The 19,204-nt window shown below is 37.6% G+C and overlaps 2 protein-coding genes across 3 annotated transcripts; one reads left to right on the top strand and one right to left on the bottom strand.

Moving 5' to 3' along the window:
* The first annotated feature begins 1,464 nt into the window (after positions 1 to 1,464).
* Positions 1,465 to 3,931, top strand: LOC149936137 (uncharacterized). 2 transcript variants are annotated; one of them, XM_090181239.1, is made up of 10 exons: positions 1,465 to 1,692; positions 1,748 to 1,830; positions 2,186 to 2,261; positions 2,325 to 2,467; positions 2,539 to 2,594; positions 2,663 to 2,768; positions 2,834 to 3,061; positions 3,121 to 3,455; positions 3,517 to 3,689; positions 3,749 to 3,931. In XM_090181239.1, the coding sequence occupies exons 1-10, from the start codon at positions 1,563 to 1,565 to the stop codon at positions 3,856 to 3,858; spliced, it is 1,440 nt and encodes a 479-aa protein (XP_090037365.1). In that variant the 5' UTR covers positions 1,465 to 1,562; the 3' UTR covers positions 3,859 to 3,931. The 2 variants fall into 2 exon arrangements, with proteins under 2 accessions (XP_090037365.1, XP_090037366.1); XM_090181240.1 differs by lacking the exon at positions 3,749 to 3,931 and having other exon boundaries at positions 3,522 to 3,683.
* Positions 3,826 to 4,609, bottom strand: Rrp47 (Ribosomal RNA processing 47). The gene is made up of 5 exons (XM_090181241.1): positions 4,417 to 4,609; positions 4,277 to 4,343; positions 4,164 to 4,219; positions 3,969 to 4,095; positions 3,826 to 3,914 (listed from the first exon to the last, which is right to left on the bottom strand). The coding sequence occupies exons 1-5, from the start codon at positions 4,588 to 4,590 to the stop codon at positions 3,865 to 3,867; spliced, it is 474 nt and encodes a 157-aa protein (XP_090037367.1). The 5' UTR covers positions 4,591 to 4,609; the 3' UTR covers positions 3,826 to 3,864.
* Between the last annotated feature and the right edge of the window lie 14,595 nt (positions 4,610 to 19,204).

The following is a 19,204-nucleotide window of genomic DNA, read 5'->3' as shown; positions in this document are numbered from 1 at the left end:
TTACAATGCAAATCTCGACGAGCCTACGCCTAGAACGTTAGGCCGGCTTTAGTGTTCGCTAGGCCACGTGCAAGTTACCCTATAGAGGTAGAAAGTTTTATTTTTTGAAAAATTTAAAAATGTCACCCCAAAAATTTCGCACCTACTAATTTTCAATTTTTTTTCGAATAATTCCACTGGTCGTGAGTTTGAAACTTTCATACAAATCTGGTCTAGATGGAATCGAAACTCCAGTTCTATTATCTAATATTCGAGAGGGAACCTCTTCTAAATATTTTCCGTAATTTTTACTTGGCATGAGGTCGTCAGAGAACGTAGCGATTACTTTTTCTTAATGAAAAAAAAATACAGTCATGATGGTCCTGTATGGGCAAACCTATGGAGTGGCGTCAACGTGGCCAGCCTCTTTGAACACTTAGAGCACCAATCGAAACTCCTGGTAGTGGCTTTCCTTTTAACAATGTTGAACGTGGACCACATATTATAGGTTAATTTACAGCCGAGTTCACACTATAAACTTAATTTGGACACTTTCGAATAGGCCAAGCTTAAAGGGCTCCACCGGCGTTTGTATTTCGTCAGTTTCCCGCGAATTACGGACATAGGGAAAGCTTCGACACGTCGTCTGCTACCTGATTTTCTGGGTGAATTTTTCAAACACCGGTCAGTGGGTGCCTGCACCAGTGTGAGAAATAAGGCACTATCACAGGCCAATCGCCCTGGTGACCACTTTATTAATTCAAAGTTTTTTCCCTTCAAGATTTTAGTTCATTATAAAAATTCTATATTAATCCCTAAAATTGTTTGGTCTTTGCTTCTATGCTGTGTGCTTGGCCTTATGTCAATTGTGTGTATGCATGGTTGACTAGGGGAGTCTGTCTACTCTACATTATAGAAGAAGCGAATGTAGCAGTAAGCAAAAAGAAATATAAACAGTCTCTCTCTCAGTAGGCTTGTTCGGGTCGGGTCTATAGCACATATTGTCAAGAATAGGTAATTTGACCATAAATTATGAAAGCCTGATTTTGCAAGGTTAAAAGTGGTAACTGGCCACAGGTCCAGTTTTAAAAAAATCGATATTTCTCACCCTGGACTGCACGATTTTACTACGCATACGCCCTCTTTTAGCTACAGTAAGAGCTAGCGTATAAGCAGACGTTACTGACAATCAAAGTTTTAAAACTTTCGCGGAAATATATGAAAATATATTTTTATCCGTTGAAATAACTTACTTTATTATTACAATACAATAAAGAAAAGCATTCACTACCCGATTTACGCATTTTCCATTCTAGCAGACGCTACACACCCAAGAAGTGATATGAAACCTTCAGCGCCACCTAGAACCGTTTCGGTTGCGAGCTACGCCATATACCTAGTGTACGATAATTTTTCATTATGTACGATATTTTTACAAAGTTCGTACGATAATTCATTTTGAGGCTTCTGGCAACGCTGAGCACGAGCGCGTCCCGAGTTCCCGACTCTCAATAGTTTATCTACTTATTTCGTCTCTATAGTATGGTTGTTACACGCGTTTCAAATAGGCATAAAAATTAAGCATGGATGAGAACGAGGAAGACAGTGATTCTAAAACGGAAAAGACGAAAACACGAAAAAGAAAAAGTGCTTCTGAATATGCAGTTCAATACTGGATGTACACATTTAATGTAGTACGACAACCAGCGAATGGTAGAGTTTAATTTTATACAAATTATCATACACTAATGCAAAACTTTATTTTTAGGTATCGCAACATCATCACCAATTTTGGTTTCAAAAAATGAAGCATTACAGCTGAAGGTGAACTCTGAAGATGCCCAAAAGTTGGTGAGACTATTCACATAGCTAAGGAGTAGCTGAGACTACTTATTGTTAGGGACACTTCTGCTCATTTAAGTAGTACATATTCTTATTCATAAGCCTCTAGTTACTGCTGAAACTATATTTACGAATGTGTGAAGTTATCAAATGGAGAGGTATCATTAGATAAATGTGACCTCTCGTGTTAATTATTACATTCCTATTTTTCCTGATAGTGTTATGGAAACAAGCTTTTGTGCTCTTGTTAGTGAAATTCAGTGGCACTAAAATGTGCCGGTCATTAATTAGTCTAAATGATACATTCTTTAAATAAATATTGATTATCGGTTAAATTTTAATAAATTTCTTTTCTCCTTAATAGCTTCATATATTTGAATTAATACTGAATTACAAACGTGAAGAATTTGACCTTTACACGAGCTTACAGCCATATATTGGTGAAGTAAATTAAGGTATTATTCAAAGAATTTCACACAAAAATTTAACTTCCTTTTCATTAGCCTATGGATTGAAAACTACCAAAAGAAAGGAACTAACTTATTCTATACATAGTTGTATGGTTTCAAAAAGATATCCAGAAGCAGCCAAATTGCTTGAACTTCTAGCTCTTGAAAGAGAAGGAAAAGATCATATTTTCTTTTATGTAATGAATATTTAAATACTATAAAAAAAACCTTGGTTACGTTTGAAATTATAAAATTTACCATTTTTCAGGGAACTTTTAAAATATTGAATAACATTTCATCAAATGAAGTTGAAATATTTATTAGGTAAATTATAGATTTAGGAATCAATATTATTGCTACGAGATACTAAAATATTTATTTTTAATTAATAGGAGTTGCCTTTTTCTAAACAAACTTAATAAGAAAGAAGTGGTGCTCGAGTTGATGATGTACAAAATGCAGAAAAATGATATGGAGTTTCCAAGAGAACTTCATCAAGTAATTGATTTAATAATTTTGTAACTGTATTGATAATAAACTATGAACTTTAAATATATTTCTAGAATATAACAAAGCGTCGTAATAACTTGAGAAAGAACTATACCCTAGATACCATATACTCCGCTTACGCATCACTCTACGATTATATTTCATGGGCAAAATTTCTTATTTCACCTAATGTTGATAAATCGCAAGAACGTTACAAATTGAAAGAATCATTTGTATCAGCGCTATCTGATGTCATAAGTCAAGAAGGAACATGGGATATATTCGTCATTAAGATCAGAGAGGTACGCTGGAAAAATAAATATTTATTTTAGCCCATTAAAATATTTTATTTCTGTTAAAGATGTTGGAATATTACGATGAATTGGATGAATGCGAGGAGATACTAGAAAATCATCTATACACTAATCAGGAAAATTTACACTCTCACGTGTACCTCTATGACTTCTTAAAAAAATACAATAGGAGTAAAGAGAAGCAGAAACTGGCTTTAGAAAATATAGTGAAGATCTCTCCGTCTGATGATCTTGCCTTGGATTATGTTAATCTTTTGATATCGGAAAATAACAGAGAAAAAGCAGTTGGTGTACTGCTTGATTTTTTGGAATACTTTCAAAATAAGGAAAATAACTTGGCATGGGGAGAATTGGCCGAACTCGTTGTTACAGCCCTCAAAAAGTAAACTTAATTTGGGATTTCAAAAAAACCCAGTGTTAATTTTACTTTTTTTATGGTATAGTTCAGATGTTTCACTTTTAAAATTTCTTAATAAGAGCTGGAAGAAACTTAGGTCTTACTGGCCTTTTTATCATTTTGATATTCATACCATTGATGTCAGTTCTCAAGAAAAAGCTAAATGTATTACTTCTAAATGCGAATTCTTACTAATGGTTGCTAAGAACAATAAAGATGGTATGTATTATCCATTCAAAAAGGTTTTTAGTGTAATATTAACTTGTAATGTTTTTTAGATATCAGCTATATTGAGATGGTAAAAATCCTAATGGCATCAGATCAACCTAAATGCTACAAGACAATGACTAAGAAATTAAATAAAATAGAAAATTTATTGACAAGTTGACAAATATTATGAATTTTTCATCTTCTTTTGCGCAGGCCCATTAGTTTCATTCTCATCTGTATCATAAAATTCAAATGTTTAATAAACTTTTTATATTATTAGCAAATTACTTTTCTGTTCTTTAGGTTCCCATAAAGAGCTTCGTACAAAACGCTCTGCAGCTTTGGAATCTAGTTTTGGGGCTTTAGCTTTGTCCGTTATTTCTTTCAGTCTTAACATATATGTTTTTATCCTATCCTGTAGATATAATATTATGAGTTAAATTAATAAACTAAGCTTTAATTTGGAAGTAATTTATTTCCAACCATTTCATGTTTGATTTCATGTTCTTGAGCATTAATTCCTTTGGATTTCAAATATACTATGGATACAAAATAATAATAAAATAATAAGAAGATATAGTGTAATTAAATCTTACCCCAATATAGTGAATTTAACATGTAAGCTGAAGATATATTATATCTCGCCTTATCTATGGGCTCTAGCTACAAAATGCAAAAACACGTGTATACTATTGACATTTAAATAACCAAGGCTAATCGTTGATATACACGTTACCTTTTCTTGTAAGACATCTTTATCAATTTCCAGCAAAGGATCAATTATTTTCTGAACTTTATCCAAGGAATCGTGGAAGTCTCGCATTTTCGTTTCGAGTTCTGGAGGAAAATTACTGTTTTTAGAACATTTTTCAATTTTCTTTTCTTTCGTTGGACTCAAACTCTGCGCCATTTTATTGCAAATGAAAATGAAATAATGCAAGTTCATAACATAGAGGGAGCTTCAATCGTTCTAAAGCAAACAAAATGAAAAAGAAACAGTGTTGACGTTTTCCGCAGCCAATAATGAGATTGTAGAACGTTGCTAAGATGCGCGCGGGTTTCGAAATAAAGTTTTCATTTTCAAAAGTACTTTGGTCCTTTTACGGCGTCGTTATAATTTTGGAAAGCCAAAGGCACTTATTTTGTAATTAAAAATGGCATATTTGTAAGTCCATAGGTGAGTTCTGAACCGTTCAACCAGTCCCCATGCGCACTATTCGGCAAAAAAAATTCTAGAACTACCCAAATGCAAACTATTCGCAAACCGTTCGGAACCGTTCTAAATGGTACCTGCTCAAGACCAAGTACTGGCCGGAACTCAAGGTTGAAATCTCTAAAATTCGTCTGCACATCGGGCTGCGTACGTCAAATCGTACGATTCTAATTTGAATGACAACTATTCGTACAAAAGTTCTGAACTATCCAGAACTTTTTCGTGACGTCACAGCTCAGTCCTAGGCCGTTCTCTTAACGGTTCAGAACTCACGAATAGTTTTCAGCTAATGTTACAGGGTGTCCTAATAATCATGATTAAAAATTTAATCATGATTTAATCATGATTTAATCTTTGTACAGCCAAAGCTACAGATTCAATTTTAATCTAATCTTTATTATGATTTAATACTACCAGGGTGTCCTAATAATCATTGGAGTGAGCTGCCCCTCGGTTTGTTCTAAGAGGCCATTTTCAAGAGAAACTGACAAAACAGCAAGCTTCGTCTTAACATAGCCGTCTGTAATACAGACGGCTATGGTCTTAATTAGGAATATTACAAAGCGTCAATTCTTGTCAGTTTCCATGGGTGGGGTGCATTGGGCCGACTCCTCATTTGACCGACTTTTCAGTCGGTCAAATGAGCAGACCGTATGGCCGACTATCGGTCTAGGCAGTGTGCTCTAGTCAAGTTACGGGTTTTTATTTACCGCTCTCTTCGCGTTTAATCTTTTAGTCGTGCTACTTTTGTGTTTTCCATTTACTTTGCGGTTTAGTCTTATTATATACTGCGTCTGCCGAGTGTCTTTTGTTTTATTATTATGTCTGACGTTAATGATGACGCCAGACAAGGCCAGCTAGATGTACTTGTAGCGAACAAGGCCAAAACTGGATTCTTCGCCTGTTTTCGGCTGCTGCGGCGGTTGCGTGCCTTGTTTGCAGCCTTCCCACCACGATTGATACTTTATCGGTGTCCACCAAGACACTTGCGCTGAATAATACTCTCAAAACTCATGACTCTGTGCTTAACTCTCACGCTTGATATCAATAAGCTGAAAAGCTCTGTCAATGAAGCTACTCGTCTCTTGATGGACTTTAACAATGGGAAGTAGCTGATCAAGTTTTTAAAACAGAATCTCCTGGTGTCGACCCCACAAAGGATGCCAAAGCTGATTTGCTTTTTTCTGCAGCTGTTGTTGACCTTTTATTAGAGATGTGAAGCTGACTTGGTTTCTTCTATTGATTCTGCTAGCGAGGAAACGCTCTTTTCTCAAGGCGTCATAAAGTTTTACTTTTTGGCTTTGAACTTTTGAAGAGTCTGCTACAGAGGGTGATCAGCAAACTGTTTGTGATTTTCTGCGCAGCCGTGGAATTGAGGCCTTTGTGAGGTTTTTTAGGCTTAGGCAAGTCTTTCCCCCTGAAGTGAAACGTCCGAGGCCTATCAAGGTTGTACTGTTAAAACGCAATCCTAAGAACAGCATTTACAAATCAATTTACACCCAGCATCTTTATAATGCCTCATACCCTTTTTCCGCGCGGGATGACCAGACTCCCAAGCAACGGGGGTTGATTGCACAAGCTAAAGCATTTCTCGCTGCAAAGGAAGCCCCTGGTGAGCCGGGCCGGACCATCAATCGCTTCAAGGTTGTGAAAGCTCGCCTCTTAAGAAACTAGGCGCTCTCATTCGGGTCCCACCCGATCTGGGATACTTCCGTGCGCCCCAAGGCCCAGTACTCTCCTTCGTCTAGAACTTCAGAGTCTCGTTCCCGAAATCTACCACCACGTTCCCATCACCCCTCATCAAATTTATACCTTCCTCGTGCTTCATACTCTGACTCTGATGTTGCTGCTGTAAATGGCTCACCACGGCTCTATCTCACTTTTCGGACTTCTTTTCTGCTCCTCCTTCCTATTATGAACCTTCACAGGATGTACGTATGGTGATTGATCAATGTGGTCCCATTCCTCACTCCCTAATCTCATCTGAAAATAACAGTCGGATTGGGTATTACCGCTCCAACCCATTCGGACCTCCGCCCTTTCGGTATCCACCTTATCTCGCTCGCACCCCATTTTCACCGAGGGGCTAGCCACTCTCTGATAATCTGTACACCGATTACATAAATATGAAAATGAGTACAGCCTTTGGTAGTGCTAAATCTGTACTCACTTACGTAATCATTTTAGTGCAGTCAAAGCTACAGGTGTGTACACTGAATACGGGGAGTGATCAGCCCCTCGCTTTTCACCCTCCATTTGCCTCGTACCTGGAATGCTTGCGGTCTCTTCAGCCATTGGGTCCACAGGAGTGTTCCAGTCCCATGACCCTCCCAGTGCATTCGCTCTCCTCTTCATCATATGCCATCCTCACCAATGCTCAAGGACTTACCTCCGTTTACAAGCACATGAAACTTACTAACCTTCTTCGTATTCACAAAGTTGCTTTCGCTGTCATAACTGAGACTCACTGGTCTTCAGACCACACAGATGCCGAACACTCAACTTCGGGCTACTCTCTTTTCAGGCAGGACCATGGTTTAAGCAATTACGGGGGTGCCGCTATTTATGCTGACTATTTATCGCTATAATTCTTACTTTTGATGACATAGCCCTAGATAATTTCAATCCTAGTATCCCCAGTCTCAAGAACTTTAGGAAAGCACTCTCCGCCTACCTTGACCCGCACGCTTAACCGCTATTATTGTCTCGACGTGATGGGTCTTTGACCTTATGTTGGGAATTTTCAAACTAAAGACCTGTCTCTAAGGCCGCAACGGTTCTTAATGATTTATTTTCCACCATAGTTAGAGCCTGTAGTTCTCCCCCCGCTTGGCCAGTAACTGATCTCCCCCCCTACCGCTTTGGGATGTGCACTCTCTCAACTTTCTCCTGTGGATGTTTTACATTTGTTACGGAAGATTAAAGCTTCTAAATCCCTGGGTCCGGATGGTCTCCACCCTTTCCTACTTAAATCCCTTTCTAATGTATTATTTGTTCCCCTGTACATACTAATTTATTGTTCATTTGCTCTTGGCGAGCTGCCCTCACCTTGGAAAGAAGAACATATAAACCAATTAGCAACCTGAACCAGGCCCCTAAACTCTGTGAACATATGGCTCATGACCAAATTATTTCCTTTTTACACAGTATCAATTTTTTCTCTTCATGTCAGTATGGTTTTCTCTCAAAGTGGCCTTACCTTACTAACCTGCTTCAAGCAACTAACGCTTGGTCTCGCTGGCTGGAAGAGGGCTTTAGTGTTGAAGTTATCTTCCTGGATTTATCTAAAGCATTTGATTCCATCCCGCATTGCATTCTGCTTGAAGCGTTTTGGTCAGCCGATATCGAAGGGGATGCCTTGCCCCAGCAGCCCCAAACAAATTCTCGAAATTAGCTATTCATCTGGAGAAACTACCTGCTCCTTCTCGGCTTAACTCCCGTCGAATTCTATCCATTTCTGTTCGACATAAACTTAATAATTTGTGTCTCTTGCACAATGGCATAGACCTCAAATTATCGGACTTTTTCTCATTAAATCCGTGGTCACACTCATATATTGTCAAAACCCAGGGCCGAAACTTCAACTAGACTTAACTATTTTTCCGATAGCGTGACCAATGACGCAAAAATCCTACTGTAATTTAAAACTATGCAGCGAAGTTATTTGAATTAAAAAACTTAATGGTATTGTTAGTGTTAAAAACCACTTGGTTAGTTAATTAGCATTGACATAATTATTAACGTTGACTTAATATTAACCAATCGGTAGGCAGTATGATAATCTTAAATTGACTAATTAACAACCTTTATATTTATTTCTTTATTCACTGAATGATGAAATAATCTGGCAAACCTGTATCTTCTGGAGAGGTTGATGTTGTTTTGTTCTTAGCAGCTGCTAGTCAGTTATAAATAATAATGTATGTATATATTTAATCTATTTTTATTAAACTTAATGATAATGGTTCACAGTTGTTTTAATTATCACACATGTCCTCCAACAGTTAGGAAATTTGGTTCATAGATTTTCTGTTTTGTATTTTATTTGACTTATGGTTTCTATCATAAGTTTGTAATATTGTTCCATAAGTTTGTCACTTTGTTGAATATTTTACTGAGAGCTAGTAACGGAGTGACGTCATCACAAGAAGAAAATCTCCCACTAACGAGGCGCTGTCAGGCTACGTGTGACGTGTTAGCAAGCGGACGCGAAACGTCGACGAAGCCCGTAATACAGACTGTCTTGTGAATAGCTCTCAGTAAAACTTTTGCATGTTAAGAATAGGAAGTGTCACACTTATGTAACAATATTATACACCTATGTTTCTATGTATCAATGCCCGATGCTTAAATATAAGCCCCCGTGGTTTCTTGAGCGGTTCTTAACTAAATAACTAAATAAAAACAGAAGCGCAAAAGGTTTATCAGAAGGTATCAAATAATTGAAGCTAGCCTGGAAATGCTGTCAAACTACTCTTAAGTTCCCGTTAAAACGCCTACAGGCTTTGGTTAACTTAGAACTCAATTATTCCCGAGCGAAAAATTACATAATAATGTGAAGACCATTTAGCTTTATTATATTATACACCTTCCGAAATTAGCGTCGGGATAATAGGAAGGGTTACTATTATGTTACTTACATAATTACTCGTAAGTATGCCTCTGTATAGCATTGCCATAGATAAATATTTTATGATACCTTGTGTGCGTCTAGTTTGTCATATTGTGTTCTGACAAAAAGAGTTTTTCTAAGTCAGAAAAATTCTTAGCGTAAGATTCGAAACAGACGCGTTTCTATTACTAAGAATTATTTGCCGCATAAAATTCATCTAAAAAATCAAAACCAAAAAGCAAGTGTTTCTGTTAAAAGAGTAGGTACTAAAATAACTGTTAGACATTAAAAATCAATGACCAATAATGACGAAATATTAATTACCATTCACCATTCTTTCGTATTCCCACTGTTTTACACGTTAAATATAATTTCTATATCTGTTTCGGGATCGTAGAGTGTCACATCAATAGGTGAAAACTATTCGTGAGTCCAGAACAGTTCAAAGAACTGATTCGAACCAAGTTATGACGTCACCAAAACGTCCCGGACAGTTCAGTACTTGTTGTAGGAATAGTCTGTAAACAGAACGTCGTATTTTTGCTTAGCCTTATTATGTCAAAAACATTTACCTAGTTAAAAGGGAACACTTGTTGCATCCCGTATAGGTGAAAAGTTTCCATTATTTTAACAAGCACTATATAAACAGTGACTTGCAGGTCCTGACTCTCAGAAATATTACTTTCCTTGAAGATGTTTTATTGAAGCGTCTATAGGCGGACCCAAAAATGCAAAAGTTCTTATAATTCTTGCGCTTATGAAAAGGTTGCCATGGAAACGAAATCACCGCCAGGCACGAGCTAAATTGTAGAATTGTTAAAGTTAGAAACGCGCGAGGAATTCGAGAAAGTAGATAAGGGTTTTCGTCACGGAGGTTTCATTATAGAAAATGTTTTTATGGCTTATACGGTACATTTTTCGAGTATTGTCGCTTTAAAGGGGAACGGTCAAGCTTTATCCAGTTAGATAGCCCTATAGCCCGTTAAAAACTAAAATTTATGGCGAAAACCGCAAAAAAAATATTAAGTGGTTAATTTTTAATAAAATAAAGAAATTTCGGGAAATTGAAAACCGCGCGTCCGCTGCGACACCGGGTGAGAAATCAGTGAGACAGAAAAACAACATAAAAGCGCGCGCGGCTGAAGACGCCAAAGTTTTGTTTTGCGCGCGTGGCGCGTTCCAGTTATACGAGACCTAAGCCTAAATTGCACGATTTTAAAAGTTAGGATAGTTCGCAAATCGTTCCCTAAGGTGCTGCTGGCGCTGGTGATACACCTTAAGATGTCGGCGAAAATTCAAACCCAAATACGTTGCGCTTCACCTTTTTAGGAAATAACTATTTTTTCAAGACAAAATAAGATACGTGTAAGTATATTGAACGTCTTGTTGATCTTTTGATATGCAAATAAGGCGATATATGGAAAAGCTTGGCCGTTCCCCTCTTAATGTGGAGTGAACCACCTTGGGCTTCGTACTTTTTGGATGGTTCTACTATCCCGACCAGTGATTCTCCGGTGTGCGATCTCGGAGTTTGGGTGCACTAGCTCCTCCCTCAACTTCAGTCACCACTGCACAAAAGCTGTGAAAAAGATTAATTATATCACCGGCTCTTTTTATTTTCGCTCCCCACGGCTGATACGTACCTTGTACAACTCCCTTGTCTTGCCCTATATCAACTTTGGATCCGAAGTGTGGAGCCCGCCCCTTCAAGGTGACCGGGACAACCTTACAAAAGCCCACAACCATTTCACTAAAGGGCCTCGAGTGCCTTCCTCCGGTGGCGCGGAATGAGGCCCTCAAGCTGGACTCCCCGCTTCTCAGTCTGCTCTCCAGTTGTCCGCTCTCTACAAATTAGACACTCTTCGCAAGACCAGGGGTCATGCAGCAAAAATATTCAAACCACGGGCCCGGACCAAACAACGTCAATGGCACCTTGCTTTCCGTGCTATCCAAACTTGGAACTCCCTCCCCGCAGATGTACTTTCTACTCAATCTCGTTGGACTTTCCGCTGACGCACTCGGGAGTTTCTCCACTCTACCGTTTAATTTTTTTTCTTGCTTTTCCACCTGTGGGTTATATACAAGCTATTCTTGCTTCGTAACTTGTATTTCTCTTAATAATAAATAAATAAATAAATAAATGATTTTAAATTTGGCTAGCAAAGAGGAAAATAATACAAAATTTCCGTATTATGTCGTGGGTGCTACTAAAAGGCCTACCGACGAAAAGGCCTACCAGTGGCCTACCTTTAACCAAGATAAGTGCGAATTGAGTCAACTTTTTATGATTGTTTCTAATGCATTTTACGCTATGTTTTTACAGATTGGGCTTATTTAAATTATATTAAACGTATTATTACTTAATATTTTGTATATTTAAACAACGCATTAACAATTTCAAAAGGTAAAATTTGCGATATTTTTAAAAGGGCCTACCAGAAACATACCGTCCATTAATCGATTATTGGCCAATTTTAATCGAATTTTCGCTATTTTAGAAAGGGCCTACCAGTGACCTACTTCACGTTAATAGATTATTTTACCATTTTAAACGAATTTTCGCTATTTTAGAAAGGGCCTACCAGTGACCTACTTCACGTTAATAGATTATTTTCTCATTTTAATCGAATTTTCGTTATTTTAGAAAGGGCCTACCAGTGGCCTACCTCCCATTAATAGATTATTTTACCATTTTAAACGAATTTTCGCTATTTTAGAAAGGGCCTACCAGTGACCTACTTCACGTTAATAGATTATTTTCTCATTTTAATCGAATTTTCGTTATTTTAGAAAGGGCCTACCAGTGGTCTACCTCCCATTAATAGATTATTTTACCATTTTAAACGAATTTTCGCTATGTTAGAAAGGGCCTACCAGTGGCCTACCTCACGCTAATAGATTATTTTACCATTTTAAACGAATTTTCGTTATTTTAGAAAGGGCCTACCAGTGGCCTACCTCCCGTTAATACATAATTTTCTCATTTTAATCGAATTTTCGTTATTTTAGAAAGGGCCTACCAGTGGCCTACCTCCCATTAATAGATTATTTTACCATTTTAATCGAATTTTCGCTATTTTAGAAAGGGCCTACAAGTGACCTACTTCACGTTAATAGATTATTTTCTCATTTTAATCAAATTTTCGTTATTTTAGAAAGGGCCTACCAGTGGCCTACCTCCCATTAATAGATTATTTTACCATTTTAATCGAATTTTCGCTATTTTAGAAAGGGCCTACCAGTGACCTACTTCACGTTAATAGATTATTTTACCATTTTAAACGAATTTTCGCTATTTTAGAAAGGGCCTACCAGTGACCTACCTCACGCTAATAGATTATTTTACCATTTTAAACGAATTTTCGTTATTTTAGAAAGGGCCTACCAGTGGCCTACCTCCCGTTAATACATAATTTTCTCATTTTAATCGAATTTTCGTTATTTTAGAAAGGGCCTACCAGTGGCCTACCTCCCATTAATAGATTATTTTACCATTTTAATCGAATTTTCGCTATTTTAGAAATCGGCCTACCAGTGGCCTACCTCCCATTAATACATCATTTTCCCATTTTAATCGAATTTTCGCTATTTTAGAAAGGGCCTACCAGTGACCTACTTCACGTTAATAGATTATTTTACCATTTTAAACGAATTTTCGCTATTTTAGAAAGGGCCTACCAGTGACCTACTTCACGTTAATAGATTATTTTCTCATTTTAATCGAATTTTCGCCATTTTAGAAAGGGCCTACCAGTGGCCTACCTCCCATTAATAGATTATTTTCTCATTTTAATCGAATTTTCGTTATTTTAGAAAGGGCCTACCAGTGGCCTACCTCCCGTTAATACATAATTTTCTCATATTAATCGAATTTTCGCTATTTTAGAAAGGGCCTACCAGTGGCCTACCTCCCGTTAATCTATTATTTTGCCATTTTAAACGAATTTTCGCTATTTTAGAAAGGGCCTACCAGTGGCCTACCTCCCATTTTTAGTGTTGTTGTGGGCAAAGTTCATTAAACAATTCAGAAATCAAAATGCCCAAAATTTATTGAAACCGTTTTGCTTCCGTCATTTTTGCCTTTTCGTTTTAAAAACCAATCCCTCGTGCCTATAATTTTATTAAAGCGCGCGAGGTTAGAAAAGAGTGATATATAATAATATGGTGGAAGTCACATTCGTACCTTTTTGGCGAAAATAAAATTTTGTTTAACAGGTTATTACAAGAGGGAAAAAAAAACACATCTAAAAACCAAAACACTTTTTCTTTCCTCGTCCTTTTTACACAATCCTAAGGATTTCTGTGTATTAGTCTCAAGTACAGTGTAGCCAAAGCCGATGCCGATGCCACTGTTTCGCGCATATCTCTTCAACGGTTAGGTCTACATATATCGCCATTGATATATGTTTTAAAATTGGAGCCCTAGAAGGTGGGCATTTGCCCAATTTACTATTTTTGATGGTTTCGCTTTATGTGGTAGATATTTTACTTAAAATTAAGTCCGATAACGTGAAAAAAAATATTTTAGGATAGGTTAGGATTCAGCGGACCTACAACTTCGGTTACATCAGTAAATAATTAAATATTAAATTAAATTATAGTTTTCAGGGTAATTTACGGGACCCCAATTTTCATGGTTTTTTATTTTCACCTAAAAATCTGCATACAGTTCCTTAATTTAAGTCCGATTTTCATGAAAGTTATATTTTTGAATAGCTGTGGCTTACAGATAACCTAGAGTTGCAAATGCGTTCCTTAATAAGGCTTAATTTTAATTCTAAGTAAGGTTTTTTGGGCAGCGTATACGGACCCCCGTAATTTCCAACATTGTAAATCCGCGTGTTTATAGAGGTCTACGCGCCCGTTTCCCTCTAGCGTTTTTCAAGGCCGTTCAGAGTGCGCCGCGCTTTCAACGTATGACCAGAAGTAAAAATTAAGTATGACACTGATCGACCTAGTTTTCGGCGTATGACCAGAAGTAATAAGGCTGACACTCAACGTAACAAATAAGTGTGATAAGAAGTAACAAATAAGTATGAAACTGATCGAAGATTCAAAGTATGACTAGAAGTAACAAAATAAATACAATTATGTGTGGCCGTGGATATATATTGGTTGTGATACCGGCGTTGCAGGTTGCTGTGAATAGCTCAAACAAACTTAACACATTAGAAGGATTGTGTGTATTCCGAGCGTCGTACGTCTTGTTTATGAATTAGGACGGTTCGGCGATCTCATGTTAACTCTTGGGCGAAGTGTAATTCTCCCATCGCCATTCCTCTGTATTTCAGGTGCGATATGTTTCGACGAGAACGTCTTCCTCGAATTATTGCACCCTGAACGTGTGGGTTTTGATGTACTGGTGCTTGATATAGATGCCGTTTGAGGGTAGAATCGTGGCAATCCTTTGGGGTCATCATATGCATTCTGATAAATTTCCATACATGGTTGTTCGTTTTGTACAGTTGCGGTAGACTTGAAGGGTTTTAGCCAGGAACAATTCCTAATTAATTGGTGTTTAATTGTTTCTCTTGATCCTCTGATTTCAACAATTTTCCACGGTTTGGTGTCATACAATGGGTGAAATTTATGTCGTGAAATGAGTTTAGGGAGGACCTTGTCTCCTAGATTGAAGGAGTGTGAAATTGATCGTCGGATTACGTCGGCTTGGTTCTTCATTTTCCCCCAACCATGGAATTTGGTTTGTTGCTCGCCTCGTAATGTAAGGATAGTTGATTACGTCGGCAATAGATCTAATTGGTGAAGAGTTAATGCCCCAACAATATTGAACGCCTTTTTCGATCGGTGTAAGACATGAAAAATTGCTTCAGTAGAGTTAATTGAAATTGTAGAAGCGAATCTGCCAAGAAGCGGAAAGGGTTCCTTGGATTCAAATGGGTTAACCTTTAGTTTTGGCGCATTAAGAGTAGTGGTGGTGCTAGTCTCAGATATGTGGGATAGTTTATTATATTTACTGAAGCATCGGTATCGATAAGTGCCTCCATATCTTTGCCACGGATATTGAAGATTTTATTCAGTTCAGAGTTCGTGGCCACTGGACTATGTACCAATTGATTGGTATTCAGAGTATGGATCAACGCTTCCTGGGGTAATTCCAGGACAGATTGAACCACTTGTTCACCCTACCATCGCCAATTTTTGTGTAAACTTGTATTTAAGGTTATTTGGGCAGACCGTAGAAGTCGAATGTTCAATTTTCAAGAAGATCGTTGAGCGGTTGTGGAGTTACAGAACAGTCACATTTTAGAAAATGACCTTGACCTATAAATATGATCTCTATGTAGGTTCAGTTCGGTTTCTTTTTTTTGCATAGTTATTCAAAATGGCCTAGTCGTCCACACCAACTACAGTTTGTAGTTCTCAGTTCTGACCGGGCAACCTAAACGGCCTTGTGAGTGTAGAAATGGTCCGCCACAGTTGAAACATTTATGAGTTGTAAAAGGCATACCTCCATCAGTTTGTTGTGAACGTGTAGTTGCGCGGTAGTATTGCCCAGACGATGGTGTCTGTTGAATTGGAGCGGTAGGGGTGCTGTTACAAAATATATAGCTGGTTTGCTAGGTTATCGAAAATAATTTGTGAAACACGTCAATGATAATTAAATTAGGAAATATCACTTGAACTACGATAAAATATCTAGTTCTAGAATTTTTTTTAATAGATTTACTTTTTTATCGTTCTTTTAAACCTACCCTTACCAAAATGGGAGTCTTACTTTAGTCGCCAATTAGTCTCAATGTAGGATCAAGGATTTTTAGGTATTATGTAAGCATAAAAACTGAGACCAGAATTGTGGGTCCTGAATAAAATCTATTTTAGTCTCAATAAAAGAGTTTTATTATTATATATTTAAATGAAACTCATTTTAGTTTCAGTTAGGAAGACTCATTTCTGGAGACTTGAAAGAAGCTTATTTGAGAGTTGATTATGGGTTACAATATTAGATAAAAATAAGAGTCATTCAAGACTTCACTTTAGTCTCATATTTGAAGACTCATATTTGGGGACTTGAAAGAGACTCAATTGAGAGTTTACTATGGGTTAGAATTTTAGATAAAAATAAGAGTCATTTAAGACTTCACTTAAGTCTCATATGGGGAGATTCATTTCTGGGTACTTGAAAGATACATAATCGAGAGTTGCTTAGAGGTAACAATTTAAAGTTAATCTAAAAGTAATCGTAAATTTCATGTTAAATTTTCGACTGGATCCTCTTATCTAGCTATTTTGGTAGTGTTATCTAAAATGAGTTTCGCTCACGTGCCGCGCAATTGATATAAAATATGTACATTAGTCCAAACTCGTATAAAATAAATCCAACGCGACGTCTTGACGGTATGACCTTTCTCCTCGTTGATACAAACGGGAGGTCACTGGTAGGCCCTTTCTGAAATAGCGAAAATTCGATTAAAATGGGGATAATAATAGATTAACGGGAGGTAGGCCACTGGTAGGCCCTTTCTAAAATAGCGAAAATTCGATTAAAATGGGAAAATAATGTATTAACGGGAGGTAGGCCACTGGTAGGCCCTTTATTAAATAGCGAAAATTCGTTTAAAATGGGAAAATAATGTATTAACGGGAGGTAGGCCACTGGTAGGCCATATCTAAAATAGCGAAAATTAGATTAAAATGGGAAAATAATGTATTAACGGGAGGTAGGCCACTGGTAGGCCCTTTCTAAAATAGCGAAAATTCGATTAAAATGGGAAAATAATGTATTAACGGGAGGTAGGCCACTGGTAGGCCCTTTCTAAAATAGCGAAAATTAGATTAAAATGGGAAAATAATGTATTAACGGGAGGTAGGCCACTGGTAGGCCCTTTCTAAAATAGCGAAAATTCGATTTAAATGGGAAAATAATGTATTAACGGGAGGTAGGCCACTGGTAGGCCCTTTCTAAAATAGCGAAAATTCGATTAAAATGGGAAAATAATGTATTAACGGGAGGTAGGCCACTGGTAGGCCCTTTCTAAAATAGCGAAAATTCGTTTAAAATGGTAAAATAATCGATCAACAGAAGAAACAATCGATTAATGGTCGGTGTGTCTCTGGTAGGCCCTTTAAAAATATCGCAAATTTTAAATTTTGAAATTGTTGATGCGTTGTTTAAATATACAAAATATTAAGTAATAATAAGTTTAATTTGATTTAAATAAGGCCAATCTGTTCAAACATAGCGTAAAATGCAAAGGAAACAATCATAAAAAGTTGACTCAATTCGCACTTATCTTGGCTAAATGTAGGCCACTGGTAGGCCTTTTCGTTGGTAGGCCTTTTAGTATTTGCCTTATGTCGTTGCTAATCCTTCTACTAATTTGTCAGTGGCGAACAAAAGATTGTAAGGAAAAATACAGAAACCAAGTATCATCCTAATTTGTATTATGTTACTTTTTAATAAATTTGAAACACCCATACGAGTCACTCCAAGCTTACACGTTGTCAAGCAACTAACACCATATAGGAAGTCAACGATGGGGTTAAAGTAAGTTCAAATTCATTAGAATTAATTTTGGTGTGTCTACTTGGAATGTCCAAGGTAGGCTGTGCTAGGGTTGATGATACCGACGGAAGTGGACGTAGTTTACAAAGGAGCTTTTCACCCGAGCCATGGTCCGTCGTAAGCTAAATACGGCCCCAATTCAATATTAAGCCTTGGCTCGGATTGAAGTGCATATACCTCATATCATTAGTAACATAATAACAATAAGTATGACACTTTATATTGTTTTAATGCTAATTTCCTTATCGAACCTTTTCTCGTAAGCTGTGGTTTAGACTTGCAATCGAACTAAGGCCCATTGGCTCTCCGTTTTCGTATCCGTCCTGCCTTCCACAATTCATTGTCTCCGTTACGAAAGGTGAGCGCCTGGCCTAACTTGTAAGTAGTATGATAGAATTTGGTGACGGAGTGGTTAGCACTTTCGTTTCGCAGCAAGACGAGCCGGGTTTGATCCCAGCTTGTGGCACTGGGTGGAAACTTGGAACCACTCCTTCCGCGTTGAGTTTGCAAGTTATCTCCCCACTGGTTAAAGGGGTCTCCTCCCGAGTTCTTCGGTTTCCTCTTTCCATAAAAAATTGTCGAGGATAACGGTAATAGTGAGTGCAGGGAGCTGTTGGCAAGCTTGGCATGAAGGGCTTGCCACCACCCTCCTACGCAATTTAACCCGGCCACTTGAATAAAAGGCAATAAAAGTCGATAGATGACTTGGGCCTAGGGTATTAGCCTAGCTGAGTCCTTGGCAGTAGTTTATTTGGACTTGGGCATATATAGACACTAGGGGGCTTTGTGCTGAGAACTACGTCTGGATGGTGCAATATAGCTCTGAAAGTCAGTTTGGTTATAATTTTTCCTAATTGGCATTATTTATGATCCACCTCATATTGTTTTTTTAGCCATACGTGGTTTTAAGCGTGATTTAGTTTCGCGAAAAACATTATAAATTCTACTGTTCTAGAAGAATTTGAGTTCTAGAACGAATGATTTTCTGGTAATTTATTTTCAGAGTGAAAGTCTTCCAATTATTCCACGCCAGTAGAAGGAAAGTGAGGGTGTGGCATCGATCCCGGGGTCGGGGTCAGGTTCGGGATCGGGGTCCGGGATTTAAGGGGTGAAATGAGGGTAAAATCGTCGAAAAGTCAATGTATTTATGATATTTCTCGCGACGATTTGTTTTT

Source organism: Leiobunum rupestre, chromosome 7 (assembly GCF_980474605.1).
Source record: "Leiobunum rupestre chromosome 7, qqLeiRupe1.1.hap1, whole genome shotgun sequence".
In the NCBI taxonomy this organism is placed as follows: domain Eukaryota; kingdom Metazoa; phylum Arthropoda; class Arachnida; order Opiliones; family Sclerosomatidae; genus Leiobunum; species Leiobunum rupestre.
Note: the sequence above shows the minus strand (reverse complement) of the source record. Positions and strands in the feature narration are given on the sequence as shown.